This window comes from Neofelis nebulosa, chromosome 5 (assembly GCF_028018385.1).
Source record: "Neofelis nebulosa isolate mNeoNeb1 chromosome 5, mNeoNeb1.pri, whole genome shotgun sequence".
Taxonomy (NCBI): domain Eukaryota; kingdom Metazoa; phylum Chordata; class Mammalia; order Carnivora; family Felidae; genus Neofelis; species Neofelis nebulosa.
This window is the reverse complement of record NC_080786.1, coordinates 81,101,820-81,122,003: the sequence shown is the minus strand read 5'-3', so window position 1 is coordinate 81,122,003 and position 20,184 is coordinate 81,101,820. Positions and strand designations below refer to the sequence as shown.

The window sequence follows — 20,184 nt, the reverse complement described above, 5'->3', positions numbered from 1 at the left end:
TTAATAAGGACATTCATCCTTATTGTTGTGCACTTGTGTATATTTTCATCCTTTCTCTTTTTCTGTCTTTGATCCACTCCTAGGTTCATTTTCACTCACAGACTTTGAAACTTGTTGTTTTCCTCTATTACTTGCCTAATGTTCTATATTGTTAATTGCTTGGTCCTCAGCACCTAAGTATACTGACTGGCAGATAGTAGGTGCTTAGTAAATATTTTTAAACCAATGAGTGGAAGGAAAAAAGAGGGGAAGGAGGGAAGGAGGGAAGGAAGGAAGGAAGGAAGGAAGGAAGGAAGGAAGGAAGGAAGGAGGGAGGGAGGGAGGGAGGGAGGGAAGGAAGGAAGGAAGGAAGGAAGGAAGGAAGGAAGGAAGGAAGGAAAGAAAGAAGGGAGGGTGGGAGGGAGGGGAAAAAGGAAGGGAGGGAGAAAAGAAGGAAATGAACTTTCCATCATCACACTGCAGATTAAAAGGATTATTCATACTCTATATTTTGAACATGTAGGTCATAAATTGTTAAGGTCTTTGAGAGGGACATTTAGGAAACATCTTTTAAAATTCAGATTAAGAAGTAGACTGAAAATCTGGGTGCCTGGGTGGCTCAGTTGGTTAAGCGTCTGACTTCAGCTCAGGTCATGATCTCCTGATTCCTGAGTTCAAGCCCTGTATCTAGCTCTGTGCTGACAGCCCAGGCCCTGGAGTCTGCTTCAGATTCTGAGTCCTCTCTCTCTCTGCCCTCCGCACTTGTGTGCTCTCTGTCTCTCTCTCCCTCAAAAATAAGTAAACATTAAAAAAAGTGAAAAAAAAAAGTACACTGGAAATCAATTTGTTGGATGAACTCTTTGCCTCATTATCAGTTACTCAAAACCCAGCTCAATTCACCTAAAATCAGTAAAAATATCTGAATTATTGAGGATTTTTTTCCCCAAAGGTTTTGTTTTGCTAGGCCTCTGGTAGAGTCATCTGCCTACATTTTTGTGAGCACTGTTCATTTGAATGTCAGTTTTATATGTGTTTCACATTTCAATTGTTGAGTATTTGCTTACACTTAATCTTTTATTTGGAAATCCTTTTCCTTTATTATAGTTTATTATCTTATAGTAGTGTAAGGAGGATATGTATCCTGTCTCCACCCCCACAATCTCCTCTACACCTGCTTCCATTAATAGCTACTGAAGAGCTCTCACAAATGTCCTACATCTGATTTAGGAAAATTAACTAACTGATACTTACAGAAAAACATTTAATGATTTGCTCGAGGTCATCATAATATGTTGGTTGCTGGAAAAAAATAGAGATCTCCTAATGTAGGCTCTTAATGCTTACTACACCTATCACCAACATTACCCCCACTTCCAGTAAAGACAAGTGATTTAAAAAGACATGGTTCCTAAAACTCAATCAAATATTGTATATTACAGAAATACGGTAAGTCTTTTAGGGAATTCGATGCATATCCAATTTATTATGAGAAGGAAATTTTAAAAAGTATTCCCACACAAGTGACTTAGATCTCAAACTTATTAAAACCTAATAATTGTATAATAACATGTGATATAAAAAGGAGAAAAGAAATACAACTAATAAAACACAGCATAGCTGTATGTAAATTCTTGTCTGCTTCAAAACTGTTCTAAATTAAGACTGAAACTGGCTTTTAAAATACAGAATGTATTTAGGAAGTCAGAATATTTGAATTTTTAGAGTTAGAAGAACTTTAAAAATTGGAGAAAAATACAAATGGCTTCTCAATGCAGTTGTTTATGACTGTGCTTGTTGAAACTCTAAAGAATATCCTTGCGTCACTCTCATTTTGTTGCTATTTATATCTTACATTGAAAAATACCTCCATTCAGATTTGGCGTTCTTTTTGGGTGTGTTTTCCACCTCTCCCTTTTGCTTGTCATTTGGAATTAGGAGGAGTGGGTATTAAAAGGTAAGAGACATGCCAATGGTCAAGTAACTAAGAACAAAACAGTTGAAGGTTGTTTGTTGTTTTCCTAAGAAATAAAACAACTATTTATTGGATTTTTATATAGCTATTTATTTATAAGATGCTAAACAAATAGAACTCATTCTTCCCCTCCCAGCCTCCAACTGTAGTTAAGAACCAGTGGGCTCTAGGGATTCTGTTTGCTGTGCCACGTTGGGTTGAGTTAGCCAGACTGTGCAAAAACTGGCGCATTTTCCTACAGACCAGAAAACACCCTTTTTGTTGTGTTCTGAGGTCCCTCTTCAAGTCATCAAGATACAAGCCAAACTCCACCCAACAGAGAACCTTTCTGAAAGGAGATATTTGTGGTAATAAAATATAAAGTCATGATGTCAGAAGCTTTTATCGTCATTCTCATGAGAATCTGCTCTGCACAAGCATGAATAAACTCTCCTCTATCTGGAAAAGATTGTCTCCATCTTCATTGCAAAAATAATTGGGGCAAAATGTAGGAAATGTTTGCTTCTCTGGGACATTAGCCACTTGTGTTTCCTCAGCTCATGCTTGGATGAGATAGAGCCCAGAGCTAGAGGGAGTGTGACAATCTCTACACTGGAGAATCCTATTTGTAAGTGAGAAGGATGGGAGCAAATAAAGGGGAACAAAGAGTCAGAGTGTGTATCCAAATTCTTTAGTTTTCCTCCTTATCCTATTTTACCAGTCTCTATGGTATTAGAATTTCCAATGTTCAAGTGATAGAGCCTTTTGTAAGTGAGTGGAATAGGTTCCTGACTAATAGATGTAAATTATATATATATATATATATATATTTTTTTTTTTTCTATTTCCCCTTTAGGAAAAGTTCTTGGAAATGTTAAGGAGAAAAAGCATCTTTGCTTCTCTTCTGTACACAAACTGTGTGGCAATTACTTCCTCTCAACTGTTCCTTAGCATGACCAGGATCTGAACATCCGATCTCCACCCAGAATACTTCAGGCCACCCAGTATCCAAAAAGAGGCCCCAGAGTTATTAAACAGGAAAGATACATCAGCAGCAGGGCATGGGTGGGGTGAGATGGCCTGTGTCGCTCTCAGGAGATGTAGAAAAAAGATACACGGAAGGGGAGAGTGCAGTACAGAGAAAAGATCAGGGTCCAGAAGATTTGGAATCTACTATTAGTTACTTTAGTGATCACTGATCAGGAGGCCTTGGCAAGTCACTTACTTCCTTGGTGAAAACGATTTCTGCTCATAAAATGAAGATAATAATGAGATCACTCTAGCAGTGTGGTGAAGTGAGGAATGCCCTACATTAACTATGGCTCTGACCTTGAAGTCTGGACACTCTGGCAGACAGGAGGGACCCACCTCTTACTCTTGTCTTCCAGATCACTATATGCAGGTGCTGGTTTGTCAGCACGAATGCGTAAGGGAGCTTGCCACCCGCCCTGGCCGCCTCTCACCAATTGAGAACTTTCTTCCCCTGCATTATGACTACCTACAGTTTGCCTACTATCGAGGTAAAGCATGGATTATCCTGAAGACCTTTGAGGGAAGGGTGTTGCTCGTCATTACAGACATTGCATTTTCTTCTGTATTTCTCAGTTTACCATTGAGGCAGTGGGGATTAATGTGTTTTTGCTCTCAACTCATATCACTGCATCTCAGGCCAATGAGAGCAGGTGAAACCACAAGTGGGCAAATGCTGTGATAATGCCCTGCAAGTTATACTAGGCTGACAGTTTACATGATTTTTAAATTGAATTTTTCTACTTAATTTTAAAAGGTCATATATTGGAGCGCCTGGGTGGCTCAGTCAGTTAAGCGTCCAACTCTTGATTTCCTCGCAAGTCATGATTTCACAGTTCTTGAGATCAGGCCCTGCGTTGGGCCCTGCTCTGACAGTGTGGAGCCTGCTTGGGATTCTCTCTGACCCTCCCCCACTTGCACTTCTCTCAAAATAAATAAGTAAACTTAAAAAAAAGTCATATATTCATAGGTCCAAAGACTAAATATCATAAAAGCCTCCTTCTCTTCCTTTTTCCCGCAACCCAATTTCATGCCCTATGACCCAGTTTCTGATTTATCTCTTTGAAATACACACACACCCCAACTTATTTCCCCCTCTTATACATAGAAGGTAGCACATTATTTATACTGTTATTTACGATGCTTTCTTCACTGAATAATATGTATCGGTGGTGTCTGGCCGGCTCAGTCAGTGGAACATGTGACTCTTGATCTTGGGGTTGTAGGTCTGAGCCCTCTACATTGGCTGTAGAGATTATTTATACATAAAATTAAAAAAATGTATACACACACACACACACACACATATATATATATATATATATATATATATATATATATATATATACATATACACACACACCAGATTTTAAAGCTTTTTAGTAAGTTGGGCCTATGAAATTGCCATTTGCTTAAGTTAAAAATGGTCAAATTTTGGCAATATTATATGGTTTTACCTAATTGTGTCAGTGCATGGAGATCTTCCTCACTCATTTTTCTTTATAGCAGCATATCATTGTCCTATAATTTATTTTATGTGTCTCCTTATTCATGGGCATTGTGTTGTTTGTTACAGTTTTCTATTTCAATCAAGGATCAAATGAATAACATTTTATGTAAGTTATTTCACATTCACACATAAATATATATATAGGACAAATTTCTAGAAGTATAATTGCTGTGTTGAATGGTTTATTCATTTAAAATTTTGATAGATGTTGCCACATTTTCTTCCATATGGAGTACATTTTTCATTGCCCATCAATAGAATATACTGGGGAAATTTTAGATATTTCACCAATCCATTAGGTGAAATTTTTTTTTATCTCTAATTAGTTTTAATTTCTATGTATCTAATTGAGAAAGAGAGACTGAGCATCTTTCCTTATGTTTAAAAGCAATCAACAGACTTGTGGTTGCTGAAATTGGTTTTAGATATCATGTTGTCAAACTCAGTACAAACACAGAATTCACTCCCAAAAATTCTGCTCTGTTTATCTCTATTAAATGATATAAGTTGTAGCAAACATCTTCAGGTGGAAACTTTTAATAATTGATGCAAAACATCTAGCACCAAAGCAGACCAAAGATAGTACCTTTTAAACACCTGAAATCATGTCTTTCCTTTTGTCTGTGGCTATTTTTTTTTAAATATAATTAACATATGGTGTTACATTAGTTTCAGGCATACAACCATTCTATGCATTACTCAGGGCTCATCATGATAAGTGTAGTCACCATCTGTCACCAAACAACATTATTACAATCTTATTGACTATATTTGCTGTGCTGTATGTTTCAAGTCTGTGACTTATTTATCGTATACCTGGAAGTTTGTACCTTTTAATCCTCTTTATTTATTCCTCCCATCCCCCTCCTCACCTCCCCTCTGACAACCATCAGTTTTTTCTCTGTATTTGAGAATCTGTTTTAACTGGTGACTATTTTTGTGTGTGCTCTCCAGCCTTACCTTGTCTTCCCTCTTATTCATGTTGAATGCTGACCTCTAACAGTTTCTGGATTTCTTAAAAATCCTCTAGATGGACGTAGGCTAACTCTAATGCTGCAGCTCTCTGGCGTTTCAGTTGGCGAATATGTGAAAGCCTTGGAGTGTGCTAAAGCTTATCTTCTCCTCCATCCGGATGATGAGGATGTACTAGACAATGTGGATTACTATGAGAGCCTGCTAGATGACAGCAGTGACCCAGCATCCATTGAGGCCAGAGAGGTGAGACCAATGTCCTGAGAGGAAACTGCATTCTGTGAGATGCACTGGGCAGAACTGGTAAAAATGTAGCACCGCTCTTAAAGCTATCTAGCAATTCAGTAAATGTTGTAGAATTCAGTTCTTTTGTACTTTGCTTATTAATGCCAGGAGCATATTTTTCTCATATGTGATAGCTTGTGAAAATCTGTTGAGATGGAGACTTTTTTTTGTAGCTGTGCATATTTTTTTTAGCTCATATGTCACTGTCTAATGAAAAATATTTCCACTTGAACATTTATCCTATTTCTTAACTGTTATTTAAATATAAACTTTTCTTTCACTTTTTTTTCCCTCTAGGATTTGGCAATGTTTGTGAAGCGTCATAAACTGGAATCGGAACTAATAAAATCAGCTGCAGAGGGTCTGGGATTTTCATACACAGAGCCAGTAAGAGCAAAGAGGAACAAGAAAACGTTTTCTTTAGAGAACTATTTGATGGACTTCTTATTTATGATTTTATTTCCCAGCTTCAATTACTGAAAATTCCAATCTCTTGCCTTACATTGACAAAACCCAGGAAGTTGGGGGGGATGTTTATTCAATGTGTATGCTAAATGTTAAAAGACTTTAACAGATCTCCATAGCACTGAGACTCAAAGTCAAAAGCAAACTTTTCTGGGGAGAAGTGTTTTGTACCTGATGCATTTACCTCAGGATGGTTTTATTTATTGAACTCTGGATGCAACATTTTGTATTTCTCTTATACATTTTAACCATTAAAAGACTTCAATCCCTGCTGAAGAACAAAATCGATCTCCATTTTACTATTCATTGTGCTGACTTTCCTCCACTTGTCCGTGTCCACTTCCGGTCATTCTGCATGTGAAGACACGCTTTTTGCAGAACCTGCACTGTGGTACAGAGAGATCTCTGTTCTGATTTCTATTTAAGGTTTCATAAGCAATTTCTACATGTTTATACCTTTTTAAATCATTTTTAGCTGCATATGTGGAATTGACATGCAATGAATGACGATTTTCTTGAGACTGAGCGTTTGTTTTGTTTCTGACTTTTTTTCTACCATATTTAACGCAGGAAGCATTTTTCTCTGTATTGAACTATGAATAAATTCCCAGGAGTGGGATTATTCTGCCATCAAAGGATATGAGAAGTTTTAAAGTTGTTGAAATTGCTTTTCTAAGAGAGTTTTCTCATACCTTCATTGGTCCTAGCAATTCATAAAAGTACCAGTTTACTGTGGTGCGTAGGTGGCTCAGTCAGTTGAGCATCAACTCTTGATTTTGGCTCAGGTCATGATCCCAGGGTTGTGGGATCAATCCCCTTGTTGGGCTCCACACTGAACATGTAGCCTGCTTAAGATTCTCCCTCTCTCTCTTTCTCTCTCTCTCCCTCATTCTCTCTCTTTCTCTCCCTCTGCCTCTCTCTCCCTCTCGTGTTCTATCTCTCTCTTTCAATTTTTTTTTTAAGTACTAGTTTACTACAAACATCTCAGCAATGGGAAATAACATTTTAAAATCATTCATATTTCTTAGGTACAAAATGGTATATCATTGTTGTTTTAACTTGTATTCCTTTGATGACCTGCAAAAATAAATTTTTCACATATTATTATTAATTACTTTTCCTCTGATTTGAATTATCTGGGCATACCTGTTTTTTATTTGCTTACCTGTTGGTTAACTACGTATAAGTTCCTTATATAATGTACATTATCATATGTTTATAAAACACACTATTATGGGCTCTGTGCTCACAGCTCAGAGCCTGGAGCCCACTTCAGATTCTGTGTGCCCCTCTGTCTGTCCCTCCCCCACTCACACTCTGTCTCTTGCATTGTCTCAAAAATAAATAAGCATTTAAAATTTTTTTTAAAGCACTATTAGTAATATATCCTATTTGTAACATATTTTTTTTTTCATTTCTGTCTTTGTTATGTCAGTTTTTACTGGCACATTAAAAAAAATTAGGATAATTTAAAATATATAATAAACATTTCTCTTTTTTTCTTATTTTGAGAGAGTAAGCGAGTAAGAACAAGTCGGAGAAGGGCAGAGCGAGAGGGAGAGAGAGGAAGAGACAATCTCAAGCAGGTTCTGCATGCTGTCAGTGCAGAGCCCGACATGGGACTCGATCTCAGGAGCCGTGAGATCATGACCTGAGCCGACTTCAAGAGCCCAGCACTTAACTGACTGAGCCACTCAGGCACCCCTCTAATAAACATTTTTAACATACTTATAACCAGCCCTACTTACTATTTTCTTAAAATTTCATTCTCCGAAGAGACTTCAGAAAAAGTCATTTTATGATCCTACACAGATGATTAATCAAGCTGTACATTTCTGTGTGTTTGTTTTGTTCAAAAAACATAAGGGAGTTGGACTAAATGATCATGTAATTGTCTTCCTGACACCAAATTCCAAATAATTTCTTGGACAAAAAATATAAATGCTTAGGCTAATTCCATGCTACTTTAAAAAATCCATTTGTGCAGCATATTGTCTTTGCCAAAATAGCATCAACTTTAGCTGTTTTTTTTTTTTTAATTAATCTGTTTAAGTTATTTACTGGATCTTTATACAGTGTGCAAGTTTCCCAATGATTTAGGTCTTTTGAGTGTTTTAAGCGTATATTTTATTTTTGTGAGTTATGTTTTAGTGATAAAGCTACTGAAGTGGTTTTTATGTTTGTTTCTTTGTTTTTAACTTAAAACAGAATTATTGGATCCGATATGGAGGACGACAGGATGAGAATCGGTGAGTTCTTCATTCAGAACACAATCTGTTTATTTTTAATGAGGAGAAATACTTAGATTCATACTCATTATAAGGACCTTGTCTCTATGAAATAGGCAAAAATACATAATTAAAAGATTCCACACTGGGAATTAGTTCCTCAGCCTTCTGGTCCCAGCTCTTCCTGTACTTCTGTGTGACCTTGAGTGATTTATCTTCCTTCCCAGTCTTGTGTTTTTCCTCCAGTTTAAGGGGTTGGAGCAGGTGATCCCTGAAGGCGAAATATTCTGTGATTCTAAATCAGAGAAAATTGGATGCTATTTGTGATTTATTAACAGAATTGAGCTTAATTTTTTTCTTGTTAATGCTGAATTGTCTTACTGCATTTGAAAGCAAGAAGCTCAAAAAGTTTCACTGCAAGCTAAAATATTAGGTGGAGCTAATCTAACCAGAAGTGAAGGGACCTTGTTTTTCTAAATGATAGAAGTGAAAAGTCAATGTATATGTTATGAACAGTTCAAGGAATCCTAGAACGTTGGAGTTACGTGTTTGAGATGACATGGTCTATCCTATTCATTTTCAAATTCAGAAACTGAGGTTCTGACAAGACAAAGGACTCTCTCAGAGTGTCACTGCAAGGGACTGGCAGATTGAGATCTTCCTATTCAAAATTCTGTGGTCTTTCACTAGGCTTCAAGGCTTCAACCTCTGGGTGGCCTAAAATTATCAGAAGATACCTAAGAGTGCACCTGCCTATTTGGGTTTATTCAATCCATGGATATTGAAAGGACATCATTGCTATGATCTGGATGTTTGCCAAGTTTAAAACTTGTGTCTTCTTTCTTGGAATAGTCGAGAATCACTACACTAGGTCTCGGTTTATTTCTATTCAGTCATTGTTCAGTGATGCACTCTGCTCCAGACAAAAATAAAACACTCTGAACATTACAAAGATTCACACGATAATTCTTTTCTCTCTGTTGAGACTTAATGTCTAATCCCAAGGGGATAAAGTTATGGATACAATTAACTGTAAAAAAAAAAAAAAAAAAAAAAAAAAGGTGCTAAGGAGATTTAGAGAAGTGAAATAGAGCACAGTCTTTGAGGAAATAGAGGTCTTCATGGAGACAGTGGCAGTTAATTTGATCCTGAAAAACAGGTGGACTTGTGCAAAACAAAAATACACAATATGGAGTCACAGACTACCTGAGTAAGGTGACTTTTGTCTTTGAGCATCTTTATGCAGTGAGAAATTCAATTCCAACTGTTTTTAACGGCAGGGTCCCTTCAGGAGTGAACGTGGAGGGGGCAGAAGTTCATGGATTGTCAATGGGGAAAAAATCATCACCCAAGATAGATCGAGACTTAAGAGAGGGTAAGTATCTGTGCACTTTTACTTACAGCAGGAGGGAAAGGAGATGAGACTTGGCTAGTTCTTACTAAAATTAAGGAAGAGACCATTTTCTCTGGAAAGTAAAGAGTTAGGACTAAGCTAGGACATTTATAAAATTCTGAAAGCAAGCCTTAAAAACAAGACTGTCTCAGATTTGTGTATCATTGCCTTTGGTTTTCAATATAAATGCTTCCAAGGTCACTCCCTCATCTGTTTCCCACAGGAATCCCGTGAGCTGGGCAGGGATTGAATGATCATTGGGACCCTCGGTTAAGTACCTGAGGCTTGGACTGTTCCCAGGGCTTCCTTCTGTTGTGCAGTGAGTGAGTGCTAGATAGTGCAGAATAGACTGCATCAGGGGAACTTGAAGAGGCAGGTCATATGGATATACAAGAGTTAACCTAAGATGCCTGAGGCACATATGCTTGAGCAGGGCTCTGAGTGATAAGTAGATTCTAGTGAATTGACAGAGGTGTGGAGGGGGCTGTTCAGCTGGATAAAACAAGTGGAAGAAAGGCACAGAGATAGAGCAGAACATCATATGCCTATTTACATCAGCTCAAAATTAGTGCAAACATATATAGAGTGTTGTCAAAAGTAGTTTATAAATGGAACTAAACACTGTTATAATAATAAGTTATTGACCCCAGTGATGGTACTCAGTTGTGACCCTTAACAATTATTATGATAGCTATCTATTTTAGAATTTTCAAGCAAAGTTACCCACTGTTTGTTTGAATACTGAAAGCATCTCATGTGAGACAAGTGTCCTCACTTCACAGGCAAGAAAAGTGAGGCTCACAGAGACACAGTGACTCGCCTGGTGTCTCAACAGCTCTTAACAGGTTGAGGAGGCATTTGAACCCAGGCATTTGAATCCAAAGCCCATTTTCTCTTCCTTACCTGGAGATGGAACATAGACGTGTCTAGATATCCAAAGTGTATCCTTTATTGATTAAATACATGCACGATAAGAAGGCTTTAAAAACCTGCATTGAGAAGTACAGTTCTCCTTTCCCCAACCAGAGAGTATGTCAGCACATTCCTCTAGCTGATTTGAAAATTTCTGGCTCTCTCTAGCTCTCACATTTCCCAGCCTTTTCCTTCCTTAGCTTCCAAGTCAGTTTGAGGCAGTAAACAGGATAATATGCTCATCTAATCTGACCTGGACCTCAGTCTGCAGCCACAAAGCCTGAGCTGTTTTACAAATGCCAGAGAATTTCATGGTCAGCCAGAGTTCACATTGCTTTTTAAGCTGAGAAATCACCCAGGAAGTACATGCCAATAAGCCAGCACTTTTCTGTGGATGTTTGGGAACCTCCAGGATAGTTGCCAAACTTCAAAGCATTTTTTTTTCTGGCTACCAGGCACTCTGATGTCCAGAACCTGACTAGGAAGGCTGGTATAAAGAGTAGAGCAGGAGACTGTACAGGATGGAGAGAGACCGTGATTGGCTGGGCTACCAAATTCTGTCCTTTCTCTAGAATTTGCTTAGTTGAACGGGCTACCGCTTCTTACGATGTTCTCTGGGAAACCACTGGAAAGCCTTCTGTGTAATCACTGGAGATCTACATAGTTTCTAAATCAGTGGTAGTGGTAGACAGAGGCAAAGTTCCCAACCAGAAAACACTTACATATCTTAGTCTGGCTGAAAGATGTCAGGGAGGCGAGAAAGGATGCATGCTTCACCATATAGAATACGTTTCAGCTTTTCTCATCGTCCACAAAGCCATCGTCATCTATTCTGGTTACCTAACAGTTTTTAGTAGTATTCCAACTGGATGGCTCTTAAACACTGCAGGAGTGACCCAGGACGACATCCCAGAGTGACACCAGTCCATGGAACGTGCCTCTCCTCTCACTAAAACCATCTGTCACTTACCCATTCTCCTTTCAATACCAGTCTCCAAAGGTCTTGCTCCATAATAATCCCAGTCAGTATAGTAGAAATAACACTGAACTTGGAATCAGGAGTCCCACTTTCCAGAATCAACTAGTCTGATGTGCTGTGCTGTGATGGATGACTAAAGACTTGGTGTCTCTGGGCTGTATGACCCTTGGCTGTGAAAGAAGCCTTGCAACTTTTTGCAGAAGACCAGTGTAAAAAGTCTTTTGTAAACCGTAAAGGGCTATGCTCACATAAGGGCTTGTTACTCAGCACATCCCTGTTGTGACTTGTATGATGTTGTAATATTTACGGTCAAATGCTTCTTCCTGCCATGTGAGCCACAGGCAGTGAGCACAAAGGAATATTTTCCTAGACGATCCCTCTTTATTGCAACCGGAGAGTCAGAGCCAGGCACATACTTTATGAATGAGAGAAGAATTAAGTTGTTTAACTAAATCTCCTTGAGCTGTGGTTAAGAGTTGGCTGAAGCCATCAAATCAGGCCCCAGGAACCACAATTTATTGGACCACATTTTTATTTTTATTTCAATGTTTTCCTCTGTCTGGTGTGCTACTAGTCATTTGTAGGCTGCTAGATGTGCATTTTTGGATAGCAGGGTTTGTTTTGCCTATTTTTTTTTTCCTTTTGGTTAATAGTTGGGTAGTTGGTTGTTTTTCTGTTACATGCATGCGTAGGAAAGCTCTGTATAAAACTCTCTGCTTAGTGGTGATTCTGTTAACTACGTGAAAAGCAGATATCTAGAACAGATTCTGCCTGAACCTATTGGTGTGTAGGGAGTTAAGACTCCATGCTGCATTTTGTCTCTTCACCTGATTTTTGTGTGTTCCATGTGGCATGCCTGGGGGAATTGTCGATATCCCAGTAGCACTTTTTAAAATATACTCTCTTATGCTTATTAAGATGCCTCAGTCAAAACATAACACAATATACCAGGCATATTTGATGATAATACTGTAATAATCAACATAATAATACCAAATACTTATAGAGCGCTTGATAATGGTGGACATTTTTCTAAATGTTTTAGTTTTAGTAACTGTTAAAGCCATATTTGAAAATAAGGTAATTATATTTAAAGTAATACACTCTCAGCATAGAAAAGGAAAAAAAAAATAGGACAAAGTACAAAGCAACTGAGCTCACTAAACCCTTATTCAGTCATCCATTTTTATTTGGGTTTTATATCAGAAAATGCTTTTCAGCAAACCTACAAGTATCTTGTCTTGCTTGTTGACAGACCATCTCTTTTACATTTCTAAATGGGAGTGGAATATCCAGTTTACTTTCCCAGATATTTGAGAAACTGCCTCAATTTGGCAACAAATGTTAATCAGCTGCAGAGATTGGAGCAGCCTTTCTCAAACAACCTGTGTTTTATGTTAAGAGGTTCTGCCCGGGAGTGTGGGGGGTCTACTGTTTTTTTATTGCTACCAAAAAATAACACAAATGTAGCAGCTTACAATAACATGCATTAACTATGCCATAGTTCCCACAGTTTCTGAGGTCAGGAATATGGGGATAGCCTAGTTGGGTCCCTTGCTTCAGGGTCTGTCATAGGGTCTGTCAAGTAGTTGATCAGGGCTGGGGTCTCTTTAAGGCTTGACTAGGGAATGATCTTCCAATCTCAGATGATAGAATTTGGTTCTGAAAGTCTTAGTGGATGGAGGTGTGCAGTTCCTAGTTGATTGTTGACTGGGGGTTGCCTCATTCCTTGCCACATGAGTCTGTCTAATGCAGCCACATGCCTCATCAAACTGCAAGTGGAGAAGGCAATAAACTGAGTCTGCTAGCAGGATAGAAGTTGCATTCTCATGCAATGCAATCACAGAAGTGACATCCCATCACTTTTTCTATATTCTGTTGCTTAGAGGCAAGTTCAAGGCCCCACCCACACTTGAGGAAAGCAAATTATGCAAGCCCATGAATTCCAGGAGGCAGTCATCATTAGGGGGCCATCTTAGAGTCTTTCTGCTGGAAGGAAGGAAGGAAGGAAGGAAGGAAGGAAGGAAGGAAGGAAGGAAGGAAGGAAGGAAGGAAGGAAGGAAGGAAGGAAGGTGGGAGGAAGGGAGAAAGAAAAGGAGGGAGGGAGGGAAGGAAGGCAGGGTAAGATTAATGGTGAGAACTGCTTCATATTGTTTTGATACTCAGGATATTCATAATGCCTGTGTAGATACTAAAAGTTCTAAGAAATTCTCTTAAATCTTACGTAACCTAGTGCTCCCAAACACATTTGATCAAGAAACTCTTTTTTCATCAAAAATTTTCTGCGAAACAAAGGCACTGAATTGTGTATTTATGTGTATTTTTTTTAACTCATCCAAAAGATTGGTATTGAAATTATAACTTGTGGTTATATTCCTGGAATCCAAGAAATTCTGTATTTATAAGGTTTGATGTGGCCCCTAGTGGGTCATGTAAATAACGACCTTATAGCCAAGTACTACCGTGAGATTTCATACCGCATTGGGTGCAGTTACTGTCACATCAACACCAGTTAGTAATACTTCAGTGGTTGAAGGCTGACAAGAAATGAAGTAGAACAAACTGGTAAGTAATGTATTAGGACCAGATAAAGGCCCAAATTCATCATGGAACACTACAATTTCATAGTAATTTCAACAGAGAAAAGTTGCAGTGGAATGAGTCATTACACACCAAAAATACTATGAAGCATGCTGGCTGAAAAGAACCTGGGCCAGATCAGTTAGTAGAATATTCACATGGAAGGTAGCTTTCTTGTTTCTGCAAAATAACATTAACCATTTCATTAAGATCATTAACTTGAATGTAGTTGGTTTTATGGTCTTGCTTTTATTTAATGTTGTGAATCAGTTTTGGAATTATAGTTATTGGAAACTCTGAGGATAAATATACCATTCATAGTTCTATCATATTGTAAGCACGGAAGCAAAATTGTGGCAAACTAATGTGTCAGCCCTGCCCCTCCTTGGGGGACGTTTCCTTAACAGATAACTGTGTATTACCGAAGATTGAGAAACACTGTCTCTTCACTAATTGTGGGCTGTGGGGACTCTTTCATCCTAACTAGACTAATGAATTTGTTGTTTTCCCAACTTTGACTGGTTTTGTTTTCAAGAAATAGAATAGACAGAAACTTCGACTGGTTTCTTCCTTCTTTAACTGATGTGTTTTAGGCCAGTGGGTTGGTGACCATTGCTTGACTGGGGAAAGAAGGGAGAAGCTGTGCCCCCGCTCCCCCACCCCCCAGTGCCTCCATCCAGGCCAAACTGTTGTTACTGACAGCACCTGCGTCAGGTCCCTTTGGAGTACTATAAAGAGCAAAAACCTGTTTTTCTTTTCTGTTCGGTTTTCTGGTCAAGAGGGTTGTACTCTGTTACATCTGAAGATTTCCTCACCAGCAGAGGCTTTGTCCTTCAGTCGTAATGTCTGTGAGGAAAGGGCTTTGTCAGGTCTAGATTTTGTAAGCTACCACCTAAAACATGACCCCAGAGCATCACCTTCTGAAAAGCCTATATGGGCTAATTTCATAAAGATGTGGGCTCTATTCATGGAGAGAGCAGGTGGCTATAGGAAACCTTCCTGTGCAAAGAAAATGATATAAAGATTTTCCCAGAGAACAGAGAAAAGCAAACATTCCAAAAATAAGACCATCTAGAGTCAGTTAAGTGGTGGAAGAAGACGGGGAAGGAGTTGGCTGGCTTGGGTGTGACTGTTCTGGTGATGGATTTACCAGCTGAGTTGTGGAGTGAAGACATTTCTCTACAAACAAGTGAGACTGAGGTGTGTATCTCATGTGTGGGTGCACAAACATGTAATCAAGTAATTGCATGTGATGTTGTAACAGAATTATGGACCAAGGGTTGTGGAGAAGGGTGGGTGCTGTTGCCCAGAGAATTCTGGAAGGTCTTATCAGAGTCATCACAGAGAATCCTGTGAGATTCAGAGTCTACTTTATAGGCTCATCACTGGAATCAGGTGAAAAGATGGTTTATCAAACCCCAAATACTAACAAATGTGTTGATATTATTGTGATGCCATGGAGAAGCCTGACAGTCAGACATCTGTCTTTTTTCCTGAATCCATATTGAATTTATCAGGCTTCCAAATTGTCTTTGCCTTCTTAAGCATTCATGGGCAAATGTAGTCTCATGAATTTCACATTGAAAACTGTTGGGTGCTGTGTGCTCACACCCTTGGGAACAGAGGTAACAGAGAAGACAATGTGTTCTGTCCCTTCAGGTGGTCCTCTGCTCTACGAGAACATCACATTTGTCTATAACTCAGAGCAGCTGAACGGGACCCAGAGGGTTCTCCTGGATAACGTCCTGTCGGAAGAACAGTGCCGGGAGCTCCACAGCGTGGCCAGTGTGAGGACCAGAGAGGGAGGGTTGCCTGATATTGGGCTGGCCTGGCATGAGCCCTGGAGTTGTCTGGTCCTGGGCTCACTTGGAGTCAGGAACCAGATCTAAAATATTACTTTCTTTAGGACAGGGACATTGACTGTGGGAGCATTTTCATAGCCTTGTTTGGAATTATCTTACTTTTGTCTAGATCTGGACACAGAATGGATCTGGGGTAGTTAGTGGCTTCATACCTAGAACAAGAGCCATTCAGCACATGCCCTGGCTACCATATAAAGTCACTGGGAGAATCTCTTTATTTTAAATTTTTTTTTCAACGTTTTTTATTTATTTTTGGGACAGAGAGAGACAGAGCATGAATGGGGGAGGGGCAGAGAGAGAGGGAGACACAGAATCGGAAACAGGCTCCAGGCTCCGAGCCATCAGCCCAGAGCCTGACGCGGGGCTCGAACTCACGGACTGCGAGATCGTGATCTGGCTGAAGTCGGACGCTTAACCGACTGCGCCACCCAGGCGCCCCTATTTTAATTGATAATAAACAAATATATTAATCATTTATATTCTACCCATTTCTACAAAAAGTGATATTTTGTAAGGAAAATGTAAAGTTTAAATAAAGATATCTCTTTTGATTGGAAGAATTAATGATACCAGCATCGTGGTACAAAATAGGGATGGTTCTGAGTATTGACTTTGGTCCTTAGCTTCCTGGCAGTCAAGGAAAAAAATGGAGACCTTATTAATTCATAGTTGTTATTAATAAAGCATCTTCTTGTGTATTGCTTCCAGGGAATCATGCTCGTTGGTGATGGATACAGAGGGAAAACTTCACCCCATACACCCAATGAAAAGTTTGAAGGTGCCACTGTCCTGAAAGCACTCAAAGTACAGTCATAGCTTCTTTTGGGTTTGGGTTCCTAAGTGTCAACCCAGGACCTTCTGTTTTAGATCCTTTCATGTAGTCACCAATTTATCAAACTTTATATCTCATCAACTTGCAACTGACAGATAATATACAACACCCCTGTCTTCAGGGAGCTCCTGGTCCAATGGTGAAATCATACTGAACCACGTGATTATCCTGTACCTCAAGAGGCATCATTGGGGAGAAAGAGGATAGTTCTCTAAAGGAGAGAGGATGAAGAGATTAGCTTTCAGTGTTCCCTTTGTGATTAGGAAGGGTGACTTTCAATGGCTCATTTTACTAACCCAAATCCACAAGCATGTAATCGTATTCCCACTAGTCAATGCAGACATGCCATCCCTCTGTTGCCTTACTGAAACCTAGTGTCTGTTTTTCTCAAGTCTTCCAATCAACCCAGTGCTATTTAGTGTTCTTATTTTTCTTCAGTTTGGTTATGAAGGCCGAGTCCCACTGAAGAGTGCCCGTCTGTTTTATGACATCAGCGAGAAGGCTCGAAAGATTGTAGAATCCTATTTCATGCTGAACTCAACCCTGTATTTTTCCTATACACACATGGTCTGCCGAACAGCCCTGTCTGGTAAGATTCCAGAGTGTGAACTTGTTCTCTTCCACCCACAGTGACATGAGAAAGAAAACAATGTAACACAAAGCTCTGTTACATTTTAGACTAATGGTTTAGCAAAGTTCCAAATTCCTTATACAGAAGAAGCTTGCTAATCCTTACTTTTCCCTTCCTTCTTTTACTCCTTTTTGGTCACCTAAAGTTCCAAACGACCATTGTTCTGCCTATCTTTCCTTTCAAGTCCATTTAAGCAAGTAGCTTAAAGTCACACAGAGAAATACTTTTCTGCTTTAGGCTTTACCTTCCAGGGAATCAGGAACCTGGAAATCACGGTCCCCCTTCGCATCCAAAAGCATTAAGTAGAAGCATGGAAGATGAAGGGATTGTTGAAAGATATGTTCTTAAAAAGGCAGAGACTGCCTCACTCCCTGCTGTCATTATTTCGTCCCTAGATCTTCTCTTCCACAACCTCCTGAGTAGGAGGGAAGAGACAGTGTCATGGGAGAAGACTTTAAGACTTTAACATGTAACATGTGAACTTTCAGCTGAATCTTTTTTTTTTTTTTTACATTTTCATTTCACCCCTCCCCTTTTTCTGCCCTACATGAAGTACAACCCATGGAATGCAGGGCAATTCAATTATGTATGTTTATGTCAGGAAACTTTTATAGCAGAACAGGCAGATGTGACTTGCCCAAGGTTTTACATCAAGTTTGCACCAAACCAAGACCAGTCTCTTGACTGCCTATCTGGTTCTTAAATCTATCTGGGTCTACTTATGTCTCCAAAAATTTCCAAAAGGCACCAGCGATAGGAGAAGACAGTCCGGTTGTCAGCTCTGCTGTTAGAGGTTACTGCTTTCCTGCCATTCTCTCCTTCCATTTTCTGGCAGGTCAGCAGGAGAGAAGAACTGACCTCAGTCATCCCATCCATGCTGATAATTGCCTGTTGGATCCTGAGGCCAATGAATGCTGGAAGGAGCCTCCTGCCTACACATTCCGGGACTACAGGTACAACCAGCACAAGCTTCTAAAGCAAGCTTCTGCCCAACAGTTATCAAAAACCTATGGAAACTAGAAAACTGATCTGTTTTGCTTGTCATTATATCCATCTCTGTGAGGCAGAGATTCTCAAATAAGCTCCCGAAGCAGCTGCCACAACCAGGAAGCGACGTGATCATCTCATATTTTTGCCATAAAATTCCAAGAACGTTTTGTTGCATCTTAATCCACAACGTGCCCATTTTGTTTTAATGTAAAAACTAAAGGGTTTTTCTTTTGTTTTGTTCTGTTTATTTGATCGTTTGGCTTTCACCGAAACATATCCCTTGTCGTATGTATAGTTCAGTCTGAGAAGACCGGGATATGCTGTCTCAATGCACAAAGGGATCTTACAATGCCACTTACCTAGGTCAGCCTTTTATACATAAGAAACTGGAAAGTCAGAGGAAGAAATGGGATGTTATGTAAGTGTGTAAAGAGAATTGTCAGGAGTTATAGCCCTCATGTATATAGTAGTGTGTTAATTATTACCGCAGCGTGCTCCAGACAAAAACATTTCTTGAGCACCCCCTATCTTCAAGGCAAGACCACACCTCCTGGAGTTCTGTAGCTACTTAGGGGAAAAATGCATCCTTTAGAGTTACAAGCATAAAAGGGAAGAAGAGAGTTGTAAGTAGTGTGGGCAGGTGCAAAGGGGTAGATTAAATCTAGTTAGGTGTTCTTGGGAAAAAGTGAAATGTGAGTTGAAGTTTAAAATAGAATTAAAATTTTAGCATAAGTGAAACAAATAAATACTTCGGGGGTAGGACCCAAACTATATCTGTCCTTACTTACGCTTTAGGGTTAGGAAAGTTGGTTATTTCAATGTCTAGTTCAAAAGAAACTTACCAATCAGGCTTGTCAGTTTACAACCATTTGTCAGTATTCTGTGATGATGTTTTTGTAAACATATAATAGTATACATTTTTTCTTTTTTTTTTCTTATAGCGCTCTCCTATATATGAATGATGACTTTGAAGGAGGAGAATTCATATTCACTGAGATGGATGCCAAGACTGTGACTGTAAGTAAACCTATGCAGGCAAATTTATGTAGCATTTATCTCAATCTTGCCATTTTCCGAGGACTCACAGACTATTGGATTTCAAATATCTGAGCTTGAGAATTCAAGAGGTATAAAGGGGCCCAATAAATGTATACATCATAAAATGTTAGAAATGAAATCACCATCTGGGGTGCCTGGGTGGCTCAGTCAGTTGGGCATCTGACTTCAGCTCAGGTCATGATCTCACAGTTCATGAGTTCGAGCCTTGTGTCAGGCTCCATGCTGACAGCTCAGAGCCTGGAGCCTGCTTCAGATTCTTTGTCTCCCTCTCTCTCTACCCCTCCCCTGCTCATGCTCTGTCTCCATCTGTCTCAAAAATAAATAAAAACATTTAAAAAAAATTTAATAAAAAAAAAGAAATGGAATCACCAATCATATATATTCTTTAAATTGCCCATCTGTAAAATGGACTAGAAGATATATATACACACATATATATATCATATATATTATATATACACATATATATACTATATATTTTATATATACATATATGTATATATTATAGATAGTATATATATTATATA

General features: G+C 39.0%; 1 protein-coding gene across 1 annotated transcript in view; it reads left to right on the top strand.

Moving 5' to 3' along the window:
• The window catches only part of P3H2 (prolyl 3-hydroxylase 2), a 150,089-nt gene that overhangs the window by 119,511 nt on the left and 10,394 nt on the right, over positions 1–20,184 (top strand). The window contains exons 4-13 of the mRNA XM_058730834.1: positions 3,319–3,450; positions 5,545–5,687; positions 6,024–6,113; positions 8,400–8,440; positions 9,700–9,794; positions 15,943–16,070; positions 16,854–16,949; positions 17,416–17,566; positions 18,444–18,561; positions 19,540–19,615. Of these exons, the coding sequence (XP_058586817.1) occupies positions 3,319–3,450; positions 5,545–5,687; positions 6,024–6,113; positions 8,400–8,440; positions 9,700–9,794; positions 15,943–16,070; positions 16,854–16,949; positions 17,416–17,566; positions 18,444–18,561; positions 19,540–19,615 (1,070 nt within the window). The remainder of the gene's footprint in view (positions 1–3,318; positions 3,451–5,544; positions 5,688–6,023; positions 6,114–8,399; positions 8,441–9,699; positions 9,795–15,942; positions 16,071–16,853; positions 16,950–17,415; positions 17,567–18,443; positions 18,562–19,539; positions 19,616–20,184) is intronic.